The sequence below is a fragment of the Elephantulus edwardii genome, unplaced genomic scaffold (assembly GCF_000299155.1).
Source record: "Elephantulus edwardii isolate Elephantulus edwardi_28Jun2011 unplaced genomic scaffold, EleEdw1.0 scaffold00166, whole genome shotgun sequence".
Taxonomy (NCBI): Eukaryota; Metazoa; Chordata; class Mammalia; order Macroscelidea; family Macroscelididae; genus Elephantulus; species Elephantulus edwardii.
Genome location: NW_006399916.1, coordinates 3,854,046 through 3,868,635, shown reverse-complemented (window position 1 = coordinate 3,868,635; position 14,590 = coordinate 3,854,046). Strand labels below are relative to the sequence as shown.

General features: G+C 48.6%; 1 protein-coding gene across 1 annotated transcript in view; it reads left to right on the top strand.

Annotated features, from left to right (window-relative positions):
• MTR (5-methyltetrahydrofolate-homocysteine methyltransferase) overlaps positions 1-11,180 on the top strand; it is a 93,747-nt gene extending 82,567 nt beyond the window's left edge. The window contains exons 28-32 of the mRNA XM_006895369.1: positions 915-1,111; positions 6,373-6,573; positions 7,973-8,165; positions 10,364-10,476; positions 11,053-11,180. Of these exons, the coding sequence (XP_006895431.1) occupies positions 915-1,111; positions 6,373-6,573; positions 7,973-8,165; positions 10,364-10,476; positions 11,053-11,139 (791 nt within the window). The 3' untranslated portion in view covers positions 11,140-11,180. The remainder of the gene's footprint in view (positions 1-914; positions 1,112-6,372; positions 6,574-7,972; positions 8,166-10,363; positions 10,477-11,052) is intronic.
• Positions 11,181-14,590: the final 3,410 nt, after the last annotated feature.

The following is a 14,590-nucleotide window of genomic DNA, read 5'->3' as shown; positions in this document are numbered from 1 at the left end:
GAAGACCATCTTCTAGGAAGAGGAGACGGGTGAGATAGCCCTGGAACGGGCCCTTCAGGGACCACAGGATTGTGTTGTTGCTTGAGCCTTGGTGGAGTCTGGGTGATTGTGGAGGGAAGCTAGAGGTGAGTGTGCAAATGCTAATTGTTGAATGGTATAAGAGGATGCAACTACACTTGTGATAGTCCCGAGAGTTACAGAAGGTCCAGCCCAGTCCCCACCACCTCCTGGGGCCTAGGGATTGGGAGTTGGCCCGTTCAGAGGCTAAGCAGCAGCCTGTGAGGGCAAGTGGTAGTGGGACTACTAGCCAGAGCTTTCATGATTTCTGGAGGCTCTCGGTGCACCTGCAGGATGCTGAAGGCAAAGTCCAGCCTCTCTCGAGTGCAGCACTAGAAGGGGTTCTGGTGTGCGGTGACCAGCCCAGGCAGGGCTTCTGGTCAGCTTGCTGATGCTGTGTTGACAGCGGATGGCCATGCCCTGGTACAGGAGCAGAAGACCTCCCCCTGTCCTTGGTGCAGTGGAACCTCCCTGGCGTCCTTGGCTCTGAGGCCATGTGGCAGTGCTGCTGAGCCTGCTGCAGAGGGTTTGGGGTCCCGGTCACTCCCTGGCCTGTTGGCTGTGCTCAAGGTTACAGCGTGGTTGTTGGGGCTGAGTGTGCATGAGGGCCAACACAGGAACTAACCTGTGACTGCAGGCTGCCGTGCCTAAATGGAGGGTGTAAGTGCCGTGTGCCCAGGCATAGGGGCTAAGGTGATCTGGTCTGGCTCCTGAGTGCTCACTCGTGATGGGTACCCAGGGAGTGTGGGGGTATCTGGGGTAGAGAGAGAACGCCACCGCGGGTAGTGATCCTGAAATACCTGCTTTGCTGTCTGATACTGGCATCATTGAGTAATTCTAGGATGTTTTCCTAACAGGGGAAGAGGCTAAGAAAGTCTACAATGATGCCCAGAGTATGCTGGAAGCCCTCATCAGTCAGCGGAAGCTCCAGGCCAGAGGTGTGGTGGGGTTCTGGCCCGCACAGAGCGTCCAGGATGACATCCACGTGTACGCCAAAGACGTGGGGTCCCCAGCCGCAGAGCCCATGGCCACCTTCTATGGGCTCCGGCAGCAGGTACAGTCCACGGCACTTGCACATGTTGCTTCATCAAAACGGAAATAACAGTAATTGTTTTTGTTAAATGCTGTCAAGTCTGAATGGACTCCTAGCTGACCCTCCAGCGGGTTTTCAGACTGTATATCACACAGGGCAGATTGCCCATCAGTCTCCCAAGTTGTTGGAGATTTGAACTGTGAGAGGGGTCTTGCTTTGGGGCAGCAGCACAGCTCTCTATGGCTGAGGGCCCTGATACTCTGCTTCACATCCTTCTCACAGTCCTCGGTCAGGCAGTGTGGTTGTGCAGAGAAGAGGTGGTTGATGGAGGGAACACACACACACAGCTCCCTTCCCTATGAACTGGAATCTGAACTCCTCCAAGTCCTTGTGTTCAGGGCTATAAGAAACAGTTTAGGCAGTTTTACTATCCCTCTCAGTGATTGTTAAAGTCACAGCAGCACTATTCTTGGTGCCTCTGGCCGCCTGAATCTCTTGGGTGCTGCTATATGGGTTCCCCCTTTAGGGCCGAGTCCTCAGTCCTCCTCTGATCTCGATATTTAACCAAAACAGGACCGGCCCAGAGTCTTAGACCTGCGAACGATCACCATAGAGCTAATGAGGCCCACTTTGTCGCTGCTGGTTCTCACAGCTCAGACAGCCCACCAGGTAGTCCTGGTACTGAGTCCTGCCCTCCTGACCAGGGACCCATGACTTTCTTCTGCCGGGATAAGTGAGGTAGAAAGCTCTTGCCTAGTCTTTGAACATTCAAGGCCTGTGTCTTCCTTTGATTTCTTTATGTACAGCCCACATGTCTAGGGCCAGCTCACAGTGTGCTCTGAAGGGCATGTGACAGAGGAGTCCTCAGGGTCTCTGCAAGGGCTCTGATCTCTGCCTTTCCAAAGAGCTCTAGATCTGCAATCCGTCTCTTCATAGTGTGGGCGCTTCTGTGTTCCTTCTCCAGCTTTTGTTAGCAAAGGACTGTGGATGGGCAGAGCCCAGCTGGACATGGTCCCACCATGCCCCTTTGTCCCTGATCCTGCACCATGATCCTCCTACCTGCAGCCTTAACCACTTCTCCTCATTGTTGGCCAGGCTATCTAGCTCCAGCTTCAGCCGCTCTGACCGAGAGATTGTAAGGAATGTCGGCTGTGGGGTCACCTCTGGGCCGCTGACCCGGAACTTGCCGTCGAGCTCTCTGTAGCCACTAGGTGCTTATGTGTTGGAGCGGACAGGGTCACAAGGTGGTCACAGGGATTCGGTTATTTCACTTACAGCAGCACCTGGTGCATAGCAGGCCTCAGTAAGTACAGTGAGCAGCTGTCTGCCTTCTTAGCATGTGCTTGTTTGTGTGGTTGTGTGAAACCTTGGTTGTCAGTTGGCTCTGTATATATTAGCTCTACAGCAAAGAAGTATCAGCTTCCAGGTGTGATGGAGATGGATGAGGAATGTGCCTGGCCCTATAGAGGGAGCCCGTTGGGCAAATACAGCTAGGATGGAATTTGGTTCCTGTGACCACATCTTGTACTCCCCCCACACCCCGTCCCCAATGATTAGCAGGCCTGTATTTGTCTCATTTATCTGCTGTGGCTACAACAGAAATAAAAAGCTCTAGGGCCTAGTGGTAAGAAGCTGTGGTGCAATCTAAGATGCATGTGGTTCGAATCCACCAGCTGCTCCGCACAGAAGGATCCTCTCCTGTGATTTACTGTCTCTGAAAACCTGCTGGAGGGTCAGCTGTGGGTCAGTTCCTACTTGACGCCACACTACAGCAACAAAGTAGCAGAAATACCACAGGAAGAATCACTTTAACAAACAAGTTTGTTCTCTCACTATTTGTTGTTGTTGTTGTTATGTGCCGTCGAGTCGTTTGTGACTCATAGCGACCCTGTGCACAACAGCCCTAAAGCCTGCTCTATCCTGTGCCAACCGCACTACCTCTGACACAGCCATCCCGATTACCCCAGTCACCTAATCAATCCATCGCATAGAGGGTCTTCCCCTCCTGCGCCGTCCCTCCACCCTCCCAAACATGGTGTCCCTCTCCAAGGACCCGTCCCTCCTGGCAACATATCCAAAGTATGTCAGACGAAGCCCCAGAATCCTTGCCTCCAAGGAGTTGCTTGGTTTAATCCTCTCCAGGATGAATCTGTTTGTTTTCTTGGCAGTGCATGGTACATTCAGTACTCTTCTCCAGCACCACAGCTCAAAGGCATCCATTCTCCTTCTGTCCTCCCTAGTCATTGTCCAACTCTCTGATGCATAACAAGCGATTGCAAAGAACGTGGCCTGTATCAGGTGGACCTTAGTCTCCAGAGAGACACCGTTGCTCTTGAGTACTTTAGAGAGGTCTCTAACATCAGACTTTCCCATCATGATACGCTTTTTGATTTCCTGACTGCTGGTGCCAAGAGTGTTGACCGTGGAGCCGAGCAAACTGAAGCTGTGAACAATCTTAATCTCTTTGCCATCCATCCTGATGCTGCCAATTGGTCCAGTGGTGAGAATCTTTGTCTTCTTGACATTGAGCCTCAGTCCATACTGAAGGCTGCAGTCCTTGACCCTCTGCAGCAAGTGCATGAGGTCCTCCTCAGTTTCAGCAAGCAGGGTTTTGTTATCTGCATAACGCAGATTGTTAATAGATCTTCCACCAATCCTGATGCCACAATTCTCCTCATAGAGCCCAGCCTCCCGGATAATCTGCTCTGCATGCATGTTGAAAACGTATGGATACAGGACGCATCCCTGGCGTACACCCTTCCCAATTTTGAACCATGCAGTGTTACCCTGCTCTGTTCTGACTACTGCCTCTTGGTCCAAGTATAGGTTTTGCATTAGCACAATTAAATGTTCTGGGATTCCCATTCTTCTCAAAGTCAGCCACAGTTTGTTATGATCCACACAGTCAAATGCCTTTGCATAATCAATGAAACACAGATAGACATTTTTCTGTATTCCCTGCTTTCAGCCAAGATCCATCTAACATCAGCAACAATATCCCTAGTACCACGACCCCTTCTAAACCCAGCCTGGACTTCTGGCAATTCTCTGCTGATGTGCTGTTCTAGTCGTTTTTGGATAATCTTCAGTAGAATCTTGCTTGCATGTGAAATCAATGATACTGTTCTGTAGTTTCCACATTCAGTTGGGTCACCCTTGTTTGGAATGGGAACAAATATAGATCTCTTCCAGTCAATTGGCCAAGTGGTTGTTCTCCAGATTTCTTGGCACAACTTGGTGAGCACATCCAGGGCAACATCTGTTAGCTGAAATAGTTCAATTGGTATACCATCTATTCCTGGGGCCTTATTATTTGCTATTTCCTTCAAAGCAGCTTGAACTTCTTCCTTCATCACCATAGGCTCTTGCTCATATGTTATTTCATTAAATTCTTCTGTATCTGCCAATTCCTTTCTATACTCAGTATATTCCTTCCATCTTCTTTTAATACGTCCTGGATCATTTAATATTCTGCCCAAAGCATCCTTGATTATAGCAACTCCAGGTTTGAATTTGTTCTTCAGTTCCTTGATCTTAAGAAATGCTGAGCGAGTTCAGCCATTTGATTTTCCGTCTCTAGCTCCTTGCACATTTCATTGTAATATTTTGCTTTGTCATTCCGAGCTGGGACTAGAAATCCAAATTTGGGTGCTTGCTTCAGAGCACAGCTTCTTTGACGGTTGGCCCACAGTTTAGGGAGGAGGCTCTCTTGTCTTCTGGTGGCATCTGCTGGGTCCTTGGAGGGCTCCGTGTACCACGTCTCTCTCCTTTTATAAGTTACTGTAGGTTCCATGTCCGGGAAACTCTTTGAGTGAGTCAGGGCTGTGATAGTGTTACTGGCTCACGGGGGTGGTCACATTGCTGCGTGATAACAGCTGCCAAACCAGAGAAGTCACGGCTGGCCCCACTGACACACACATTGCGTGGGGGATGAGGTCACTTCAGCCCTTGACATCCCCACCAACCCAAGAGTTTGTTGACTTGTCCCTGTGGATTGTTGAACAGAGGCTTTTGCATGTTGCTATGGTGTTTGGTAAAGTGGAGATTCAGAGAAACAGAGGAAGATGCCAACAAGAGGAATTGATACAGTGGCTGTTAACAGTGGGTCTAAACAGCAGCGATGGTGAGGATGGCTTAAGACCATGGGCGTTTCTTCTGTCGTAGTGTCACGTGCTGTTGAACTGGAACCGAACTATAGCTGATTATCATGATGGATGGAGAAAAGATTCAAACTGTCAACAATTTCATCTTACTTGGATCCACAGTCAATACACTTGGTACCAGCAGTTAGGAAGTCAGGAGATATGTTATACTGGGAAAGTGTGTAATCAGGGGCACCTCTAGATTATTGAGGAGCAATGATGTCAGTTTGAGGACTAGGGTGCTCCTGTTTCAGTCCGTGGTCTTTTCAGTCTCTTGCTATGTGTCTGAGAGCTGGACTGTCAATAAGAATGACAGAAGAAGAATTGATGTCTTTGAACTGTGGTGTTGGAGCAGAGTAAGGAACATCCCGTGGATTGTCAAAAGAACAAACAGATAGGTCTTGGAAATAGTGCAGCCACAGTGCTTCTTGGAGGCAATAATGGTGAAGCTTCATCTCACGTATTTTGGGTATGTTGTTAGGAGAAGCTGTTCCTTGGAGAGGGACATCATGCGTGGAAAGGTGGAAGGACAGCAAAAGAGAGGAAGACCTTCAACCAAGTGGATTGACAGTGACTGCAGCAATGGGATCAGGTGTGTCAGAGATGGTGATGATGGCACAGGATAGGCCAGGGTTCAGATCTGTTGTTCACCGGGTCACTGTGGGTCTAACTCTGAGGGTTCATCAGTGCCTGTAGTCGTCCAGGAGGTTTTTGACTCATGTGCAAATGAGCCTAGTAACAACTTCCTGGCTGTGACTTTTTATGTTATATCTTTAAAATGTCATTTCATTTTCTCAGAGCTAACCTAAAGGCAGAACCTCTTTGAGGTTCAAATTCACCAGGGGCTTCATAGGAGAAAGGTGGATGATGTCCTGTGAAGCGATTTACAGCCTCAGAAAATCTGGAGGGTCAGCTATGAGTCAGTTCTGACTGTGGGCAGTGGGTTTGTGTTTTGAGTTTTTATTTTTTATGTTTACTCCTTGGAGTGGATCGGGCACTGTGCGCAGTCCTCGGTGTCACAGTGAAGAGAAGGGCCCATGCCCAGGGTGGGAATCCTGCCTTTGCTTAGAGCTGGAGGTGCCTGTATGTGTTAGTGCCCACCCAGCTGACTCCATTCTCTGCCCGCTGCTTGTCTTTCAGGCTGAGAAGGATTCAGTGAGTGCAGACCCACACCTCTGCCTCTCAGACTTCATCGCGCCCCTGGGCTCTGGCGTCCAGGACTACCTGGGCCTATTTGCTGTCGCCTGCTTCGGAGTTGAGGAGCTGAGCAAGGCCTACGAGGCCGAGTGTGACGACTACAGCAGCATCATGGTCAAGGCGTTGGGGGACCGGCTGGCAGAGGTAGAGCAGCCTGCACATCTCGGCCCAGCGCTGTGGTGTCCGGGGGTGATATGGGCATCCACAGGGGACACCAGCTCCCCAGCCCTTAGCACTGTGCCCCTTGGCAGTGGGATTTCAGTCAGGTGCTGCTGCTGTAACAGCACAGACCTAGGGTATTACACAGGTTCTGGGTGAAGAAAACCCCTCAGCAGTGCCGTGGTCCCTATCACTGTAGGATCCTGGCCTCTCTGCCTTATTTCTGATACTTCTATTTAGTTATGATGGGCATTTTCCCAGAGAACCTGAAAAACCAAAACCAGATTTATGTCCCATGACCCTCATTCTCACATTGCTGCATAAAATCGCTGTTCTATGGCATGAGCCCATGGCATACCTGTTCCATTGTGCATGAGAAGGGCACCCTGCGCCATGGGCGTGACCTCCCCCTTCCTGAGGGTAACAGTGGGGATGCTCACTTGTTTTTTTTTAAAATTTTATTATTTTGTGTGCGTGTACCGGCAAATCAGATCTGACTGGTACAGGAGGATATTGCGCCTCCTTCTCTGGCAGAGCATCTGGTGGATTCGAACCGTGTTCCTCTGGGATTGCAGTGCAGCTTCTTGCCACTAGGCCACCAGAGCTCCCCTGGGGATGCTCACTTGTAAAGGTTCCTTCTCTTCATGGTCTGCATAGGCTGTAGAGTGATAGGGAAATTCTTACACTAAGAGGCCTCAGACCTTCAGATCAGTAAATGTGATACTTCAGAGTTCAGGTGAGGCCAGCTCTGAGGAACAAGCAGTTAAGAAAGGTGCAGCAGAACTGAGAATGCTGTGGGCTCCTCCCTTGTCAGACTTTCCCAGCTGTGGTTCAGATGAGGATTGAGGTGGAAGAGGATGGATGCTGAAGTCTTGATGAAGGTTGAGGTGGAGGAGGATGGGTGCTGTCATTGAGATGAAGGTTGAGGTGGAGGAGGATGGGTGCTGTGGTGTAGATGAGGGTTGGGTTAGAGGAGGATGAGTGCTGTGGTCTGGATGAAAGTTGAGGTGGAGGGGATGGATGCTGTAGTCCAGAAGAGGGTTGAGGTGGAGGGTTGTGGAGGATGGATGCTGTGGTCCAGATGAAGATGAATGCTGTGGTCCAGATGAGGGTTGAGGTGGAGGAGGATGGATGCTGAAGTCCAGATGAAGATTGAGGTGGAGGGTGGAGGAGGATTGATGCTGTGTTCCAGATAAGGGCTGCGATAGAGGAGGATGAGTGCTGTGGTCCAGATGAGAGTTGAGGTGGAGGAGGATGGATGCTGAGGTCCTCATGAAAATTGAGGTGGAGGAGGGGAGGGTGCTGAGTTGAGTGTTGAGGCTGGAAATGTTGGGTGCTGTGGGCTTCCCCTCTGCCTCACATCATTGACACCTTGGGTCCCCAGGCCTTTGCAGAGGAACTCCATGAGAGGGTCCGCAAGGAGCTGTGGGCCTACTGTGGCAGCGAGCAGCTAGACATGACGGGCCTGCGGAGGCTGCGCTATGAGGGTATCCGGCCAGCCCCTGGCTACCCCAGCCAGCCCGACCACACAGAGAAGCTCACCATGTGGAGAATGGCTGACATAGAGGGCTGCACAGGTACCCACCCCGGGGGGGAAGGGCTTCCTGTCCACACAGTGTGCAAATAGTTCACAGTCCACAAACTGAACAGCTGATTCTTCTCTCACTGTAGTTCAGTGAGCACCAACTCAGTGACTGTCCCGCAGTTTTCATGACTGTAATTTGGCAGGAGACTAAATAGATTTGAATAAAAGTTATATCAGCAGGTCCTTTGTGGTCACGTCTGGCCATTACCACCTCCCTCACAGTGATGCATTTGTCTGCAGGTTGACTCATAGTACTGAATGTCAGACATTGGCCTGTACCTTTGGAGGCCTCAGTGCCACTACAGCCTGAGCAGCCTGCTGTTGGCACCTTGGCGCATTATGGGTGTTTTGGTGGTGGTAGTGGTGGTGGTGGTGGAGAGTAAAAAGGATCTAATTCAGATTAACAACAGTACAATTAAGACAGCTCCCAGAATGTGCATGCAGGCACCTGAGCCTCCAGCCTTGTGGCTCTGAGTGTTCCCAGGTTCTCGGTCCTGCCAATATAGGCTGCCTCCCCACTTGTCCAACAAAGTTCTCAGCCCTGCTACAGTAAACTTCCCCCACCAAAGTCCTATCTCACGTCAGTTCTCCAGTTCAGCCATCATTGCTGCTGCTGTCCCAAAAAAGTGTGTCTGTCCTACATTTCATTGGATTAGGGGAGGTCTCTCTTCCCTGGCTGGGGGAAGAATTTTCTGCAACTTGAATTCTTAAATTTATTGGTAACAATCTATAAAAATTGTCATGTCGGTTGTTGAGATCGGTCAGTCCCCTCATGGGTAGGCCAACACGTTGCACTCGCCCAGACCTGCTCCTCCACTCGCCCAGACCTGCTCCTCCATATTCAGTCACTTACACCAGAAAAGCCATATTGAGAGGTAATTGCCACAGTTTGGTCTCGAGTATTTGGAGAATAGTGTCATTATATATATTTTTAAAAAACTTAATTAAAAGTAGAATTTTTCACTTCAATTTTTTTTTAAAAAAGTAAAACAACCAAAACTCAGCATTAATGAGGTCCTCTTCACTTGTTCTGTCTTGAAGTGAGGGTCATCAGGGTGAAAAGACATAGTTCTTTACCACCACACCTTAGTCAATTTCCGCAGATAGAAAAAGGAACAGAAAAACTTGTTTTCCTCCATTCTCAAATAATGACCAGATTTGTACTGTTTGCTTGGTTAGAAATGCAAAAAAACCATAGCACCCCACAATTCTTTTTCTGAACCTTGAAAGATGCCTGAAGAAGTGTGAATGATAAGAATAAAGTATTTATCACTTAACTAACAAGAATGTTGTCTAATAGGATCTCCGTTCATGAGTTCCACATCCTTTTGAGATTTACTGGTAGCAAAGAACCTTTTACAATCTGAAGCCTAAATCACAGTAAACCTGTAACATGAATGAGGGCAGGCTAAATCTCTTTCAGAAGTCTGATAAAGTAATGGTTACTATGATGTCAACAGCTTTCCTCTTTAGAGTGCCTTGGTCTCTTCAATTTTGGTTTCGCAAAATTGAAAGCAAATGAGTTTTCATTACAAGACCACCACTCTTGGAATAATCCAAGAGCCACTGTCATCACTTCCAGCTCACAGAAACCCCGCAGGATACAGTGTTCAAGTGTCCAGTCAGAGCATGCAGTCCAGTCTAGAGCAGATGAAAGAGCATAGGCTTAGTGAGGAACTGAGAAGCCAGCTGGAGTAGGATTGAGCGTGAGAACGGTGTTCCAGTGCCATTTCTACCTCAGGTTTGCTTAGAGACTTTGTCCGTAAAATGAATGGCTTGGAATAGATAGTCTTAGTGGTCCCTTTGTATGCTAAAATCCTAATGTCTCTTTTCTTTCTGATTATTTTTGCGGTCATTCCTGATATCATTGGCTGGTAGCACTCTTGTTTACAGCATCAGAGCTCGTGGGAGGAGCAAATGGAGCCATATAACCCAGCTGAGGCCTCTGTCCTTGATTGTGAATGATAGGGGATAAGGGAACAAATGCCTTTTCCAGGCCCTGCCCCTGGGCTTAGGGAGCTGCAAGCCCTGAACTTGGTCCTCCCCTTCCAGGGAGCTGAGCTCAGCTTTCCCGTGTGTTGGCCTGTATAGCTGTAGCTCATTTCATGCTCTCGATCCACAAGTGTTTAGGAGCCGCTGCGATGGCTGGGCTCCGTGGGAAGACAGTACTGTCCCCATCTCTCTTCCTAGGCATCAGGCTAACAGAATCGCTGGCCATGGTGCCTGCCTCTGCTGTCTCGGGCCTCTACTTCTCCAACCCCAAGTCCAGATACTTTGCTGTGGGAAAAATTTCCAAGGATCAGGTGAGTTAGGTCCCTGCCTTGTTTTCAGGCAAACTCTAGAACCTATTTTGTTTTAACTGTGTATAATAATAAAACGAGAAGCAGAGCAGTTACAGAACTTCATCTGTTTAAATCTTAATTTGATTTTGATCCTTTGTGCTTGCCATAATGCTCCCCTGTGGCACTTAAGCGTCACATGCACCCCAGTCTACTTGTAAGCATCTGCTGTTCACTGCATGCTGCTGCTTTGCTCAGAGAATCAGACGACTTGATGATGGAAAAGCCTTGGCGTCCACTTTGTACATGGCTATTTAGACAGGACCTGAAACTCACTTAATGTTTATTGGCAAATCCTATAGAAACTTGTGTTCAAAAGTCTTAAGCACAAAAAGGAGAGCTAAGATTATAAGTAGGTTGGGTGAAGGGAAAGCAGTGTACAGTGGGGATCTGATGAGAGACCATCAGTAGTTCATTAACCAGTTTTAGTTCATGATTTAAAGCAGAAGGTGTATGAACAACTGAATGGAAACCAGTCAGAGAAACAGAAACCACATCCTTCTTGCTTGGATCTAATGAGCTGCTTCTCTTCTCCTGCAGGTTGAGGATTACGCAATGAGGAAGAGCATGTCCGTGGCTGAGGTTGAGAAGTGGCTGGGACCCATTTTGGGATATGATACAGACTGACTTTCTTCTGCCTTTTCCATACCTGATGATCCTCACAGAAACCTTATGCAAGTGCCTTTTAAGCTGCAGTCCTTGCCTTGCCCTGTCTGCCTAGGCTCCGCCCAGCTGCGGCTTCCTGAGGACGCATGTGGGATCTCAGCTGCCAACTCTGAACTGCCCACTGCTGGAGGTGCCTCCTGCCAGTGGTGCCCACTGTCAAGAGTGCTTGCCACTGGCCTGTGCTGAGTGTGGCCTGGCTCAGCACTGGGCAGGCTGGCACTGAAGGTCTCTCCCTCTTCTCTGAATCTAGGAGGCTGTTTGTTCCTTTGATTTTCTTTTAGAAAAGCAGCCCAAAGCTTGTGTGAGTAGAGAAATGGGACCCCACGGAGAATAGCACTATGAGAGACAAAGCATCCATCTCCATCTCTGCAACAGTGGCCTGATGGGGGAGAGGGCTTAGCTGCTCCCTTGCCGGGAGGCCTCATCTTCTAGCATCACCGTGAAGTGGCTGCAAAGCCGCCTGTGGCAAAGGGCACGCTGTCACCATCGCTCATCAGAAATCCCTGTGCCGTGTGCAGCAGTATGGTCAAGTGAAGCAACTTCCTGCAAGCACCCTTTCTGATATGAAAGACCTCCAGATTGAGGCTCCCTGCTGTATGCCGTGAACATCATGTACATCTGCTGCAGCTGGGTGGGACATGCTATCAGGGCTGGACCCACAAATGGTGGGGACAAAAAGGAGGACAGAATGCTGTCCTGGCCCCACGTGCGCCCCTCTCAGGTGTCCAGCCCATTCCTGCCCTCAACCTACAATCCTGCTGCCTTCCACCTTTCTTTGGTTTTAGCACATTCTCTCAGGCTCAGTGTAGCCCTGTGCTGACACATGTCCATGCTCACACAATAACCTGTTGACATGTCCTCAACCATTTCAGAGGAAGCAGGGAGCCTGCATGTGTCTGGATTCAGAGCTCAGTTTGGCTACTCTGTGCTTGCTACTTAGGCACATGACTGAAGATCGGCAGCCCACAGGCTGTGAAGTTGGGATATTTACCCCTGTAGAGTAGGGGTGGCCCCAATCATTCCTGACTCAAGGTGTGAGGTGTGATGTGGAGGGGGCTTGCAAGCATGTGCTTCACAAATGCAGCTCATTTCAGCCGCCCTTCCAGGGCTCAACATGCAGAAAGCACAAAGATTGATGGAGTGAAGTGAGGAGAGGTTCTGAGGATATGCATGGGAGGGTGACTGGAGAGACGTTGTTGGTCTTAGAATCCTGCGCTCTGAGCACATGCCTGCTCATTTTCTGTGAGACAGAGCTCTTAGGAGAAAGCAGTTCAGAGAAATGTCTTCCGGGAGCACTGGGAATGAGAGAGGGAAGAGCTCTAGGAATGCTAGCCTTACATGGCCATGTAAGCAGGCTCACCTGCGGAGCCACCCACCTCCTGGAGTGCTGCTGGTCATTACTGTGGACAAACTGTGTGTTTCCTTGGAATGTTTTATTTGTGCTAGGTGACAATGAGACTTGGTTCTGTGAGGCACTCAGTGGGAGAATTCATTTTTGTTGTTGTTGTTTGGTAGGTGTATTATTCTAGACTTTGATAACGGTTTTCTGTAACAAAGAATAACCTTCTTGAAAATAAGTTATTTTCATTATAGTTGCTAAGAGCCTTGGGCTATCATTAAATATTTACCATATTTTTCTCTCAGCATTCTGTTTGATGGAATGGTTTCCATAAATATAATGTTGAACTAATCCTGTGACAAGTACCTTATTTTTTTCTAAAGAACAAAAGATCTTAGTGAATGTGAGTGTCCATATGTATATTAAGAGAATTCTGGTGGCCTAGTTTCCACATCTGTTGCTCATAGGGTCAATTTGAGTCGTAATTGACTCGTTGGCACCTAACAATCAAAACAGCTGGCTGCCTAATGTGTTAGAGTTGCGCTGATAACCCAAAGGTGGTGTCTCTGTGACAGTTCAGATCTGCTGGCTGCTCCATGAGAGAAAGCTTGGCAGTCTCCCATACAGCTTCTGTAAGCCCCCACGGGGCCAGCCCTGCGTCACTCTGACTGGAAGGCAGTAAATGAGTTCGAGAGCTGGTGTGTGTGTTCAGGGGCTCTGGAGGTACACAGTCTGTAGTGTGGGCAATGCTTACCAAAGGGGCTGTGTCTCCAGAGGTTTAAAGCTACCAAAGACTCCGAGGAGGAAGATCTCTAGTCTCCTCTCCTCAAGATTTACAGAGTGAGTAACCCAATAGAGCGTCACTGTGAGTTGGGCCCGACTCGCTATTAAAGACTCAGGTGTGATTTGAGAACAGATGGCCTCCTGCACTCAGAGGCCTCGTGTTCTGTCAGGGGCCAGCCGACCAGGCTGCAGAGGCAGGCAGCTGAGCATGCTGAACCTTCTCATCGTGCTCGCTCCTTTCCTCAGGGAGGGTGGGGGTCCCTTTAGTTGTTAGTTGATGCTAAGTCGGTTACAGCTCTTACTAACCTTGTGTAGGACAGAACAGATGGTTCCTGGTCCTAGAACCATAGTTGTCATTAATGTTCCAAATGCACTGATGTGGCCACTGTTTTACGTTGAATGCTTTCTCACCTAGGGGCTCATTTTTCAGCAATGCGAGACAGTGTGGTGGTGTGAACTTTCAACTTTTTGTTGGCTAATTTTTGAAATAGGTTGGTGGGCCTCTCTTAGTCCAAAGGAGAAAGAGAAAGATGGGGAGTCTCTTCCCTTGTGATTTGCAGCCTCTGAAACCCACTGGAGGGTCAGCTGTGAATCATAGCTGTCTGAGCTGAGCTGATAGTCTGTCTTGATGTGGAAGCTCTGCCGAAGCCTGTCCACCACGGGTGGCAGGAGCCGGTGCGTGAACTAGCCGTGGCATAACAGCCTCATAGCAGCCTGCCAGCCACCCAGGCCGAGCAGGCAGCTTTCGTCATCAGTGGCCTTCCCAGCATTTTTTCTTCTCTGGGGTCAGACAGTATTGATCACTCCTTACTGACAGCTCATCTTCCAGTAGTCCCCTCAGGACATGACTCTTCTGGCTAACCTTTTGTTTTTCTCTCTGTTCTTGTTCATATTTCTGGCTTTCACTCTTCTGTCAGCTTCAGTGCTGGTTTCCTCGAGCACGTGACATCAGTTACTTTTTTTTTCTGGACACTGCTTTGTTCATTATATTCTCAAATCTTTATTGCTGTTGAATTGAAAATGATGCATAGCTGACCTTCCAATGGATTTTCAAGAGGCTGTAAATAGCACAGTATAAGATTGCCTATATTTCTTCCTTAGAGGAACTGATGAATTTGAACCATTGAGGAGATGTTACCTTTAGGTCTGAAACACAATTCCCTACCGATTATACAACCAAAACCTCAGAAAACTGAGTATGAACATGAAACACAGAGATTTTATAAAACTAAGGTTCTATTTCAGTCAGTCTATACATAGTGAGATACTAATTTTCTTTTTTAAATTTTA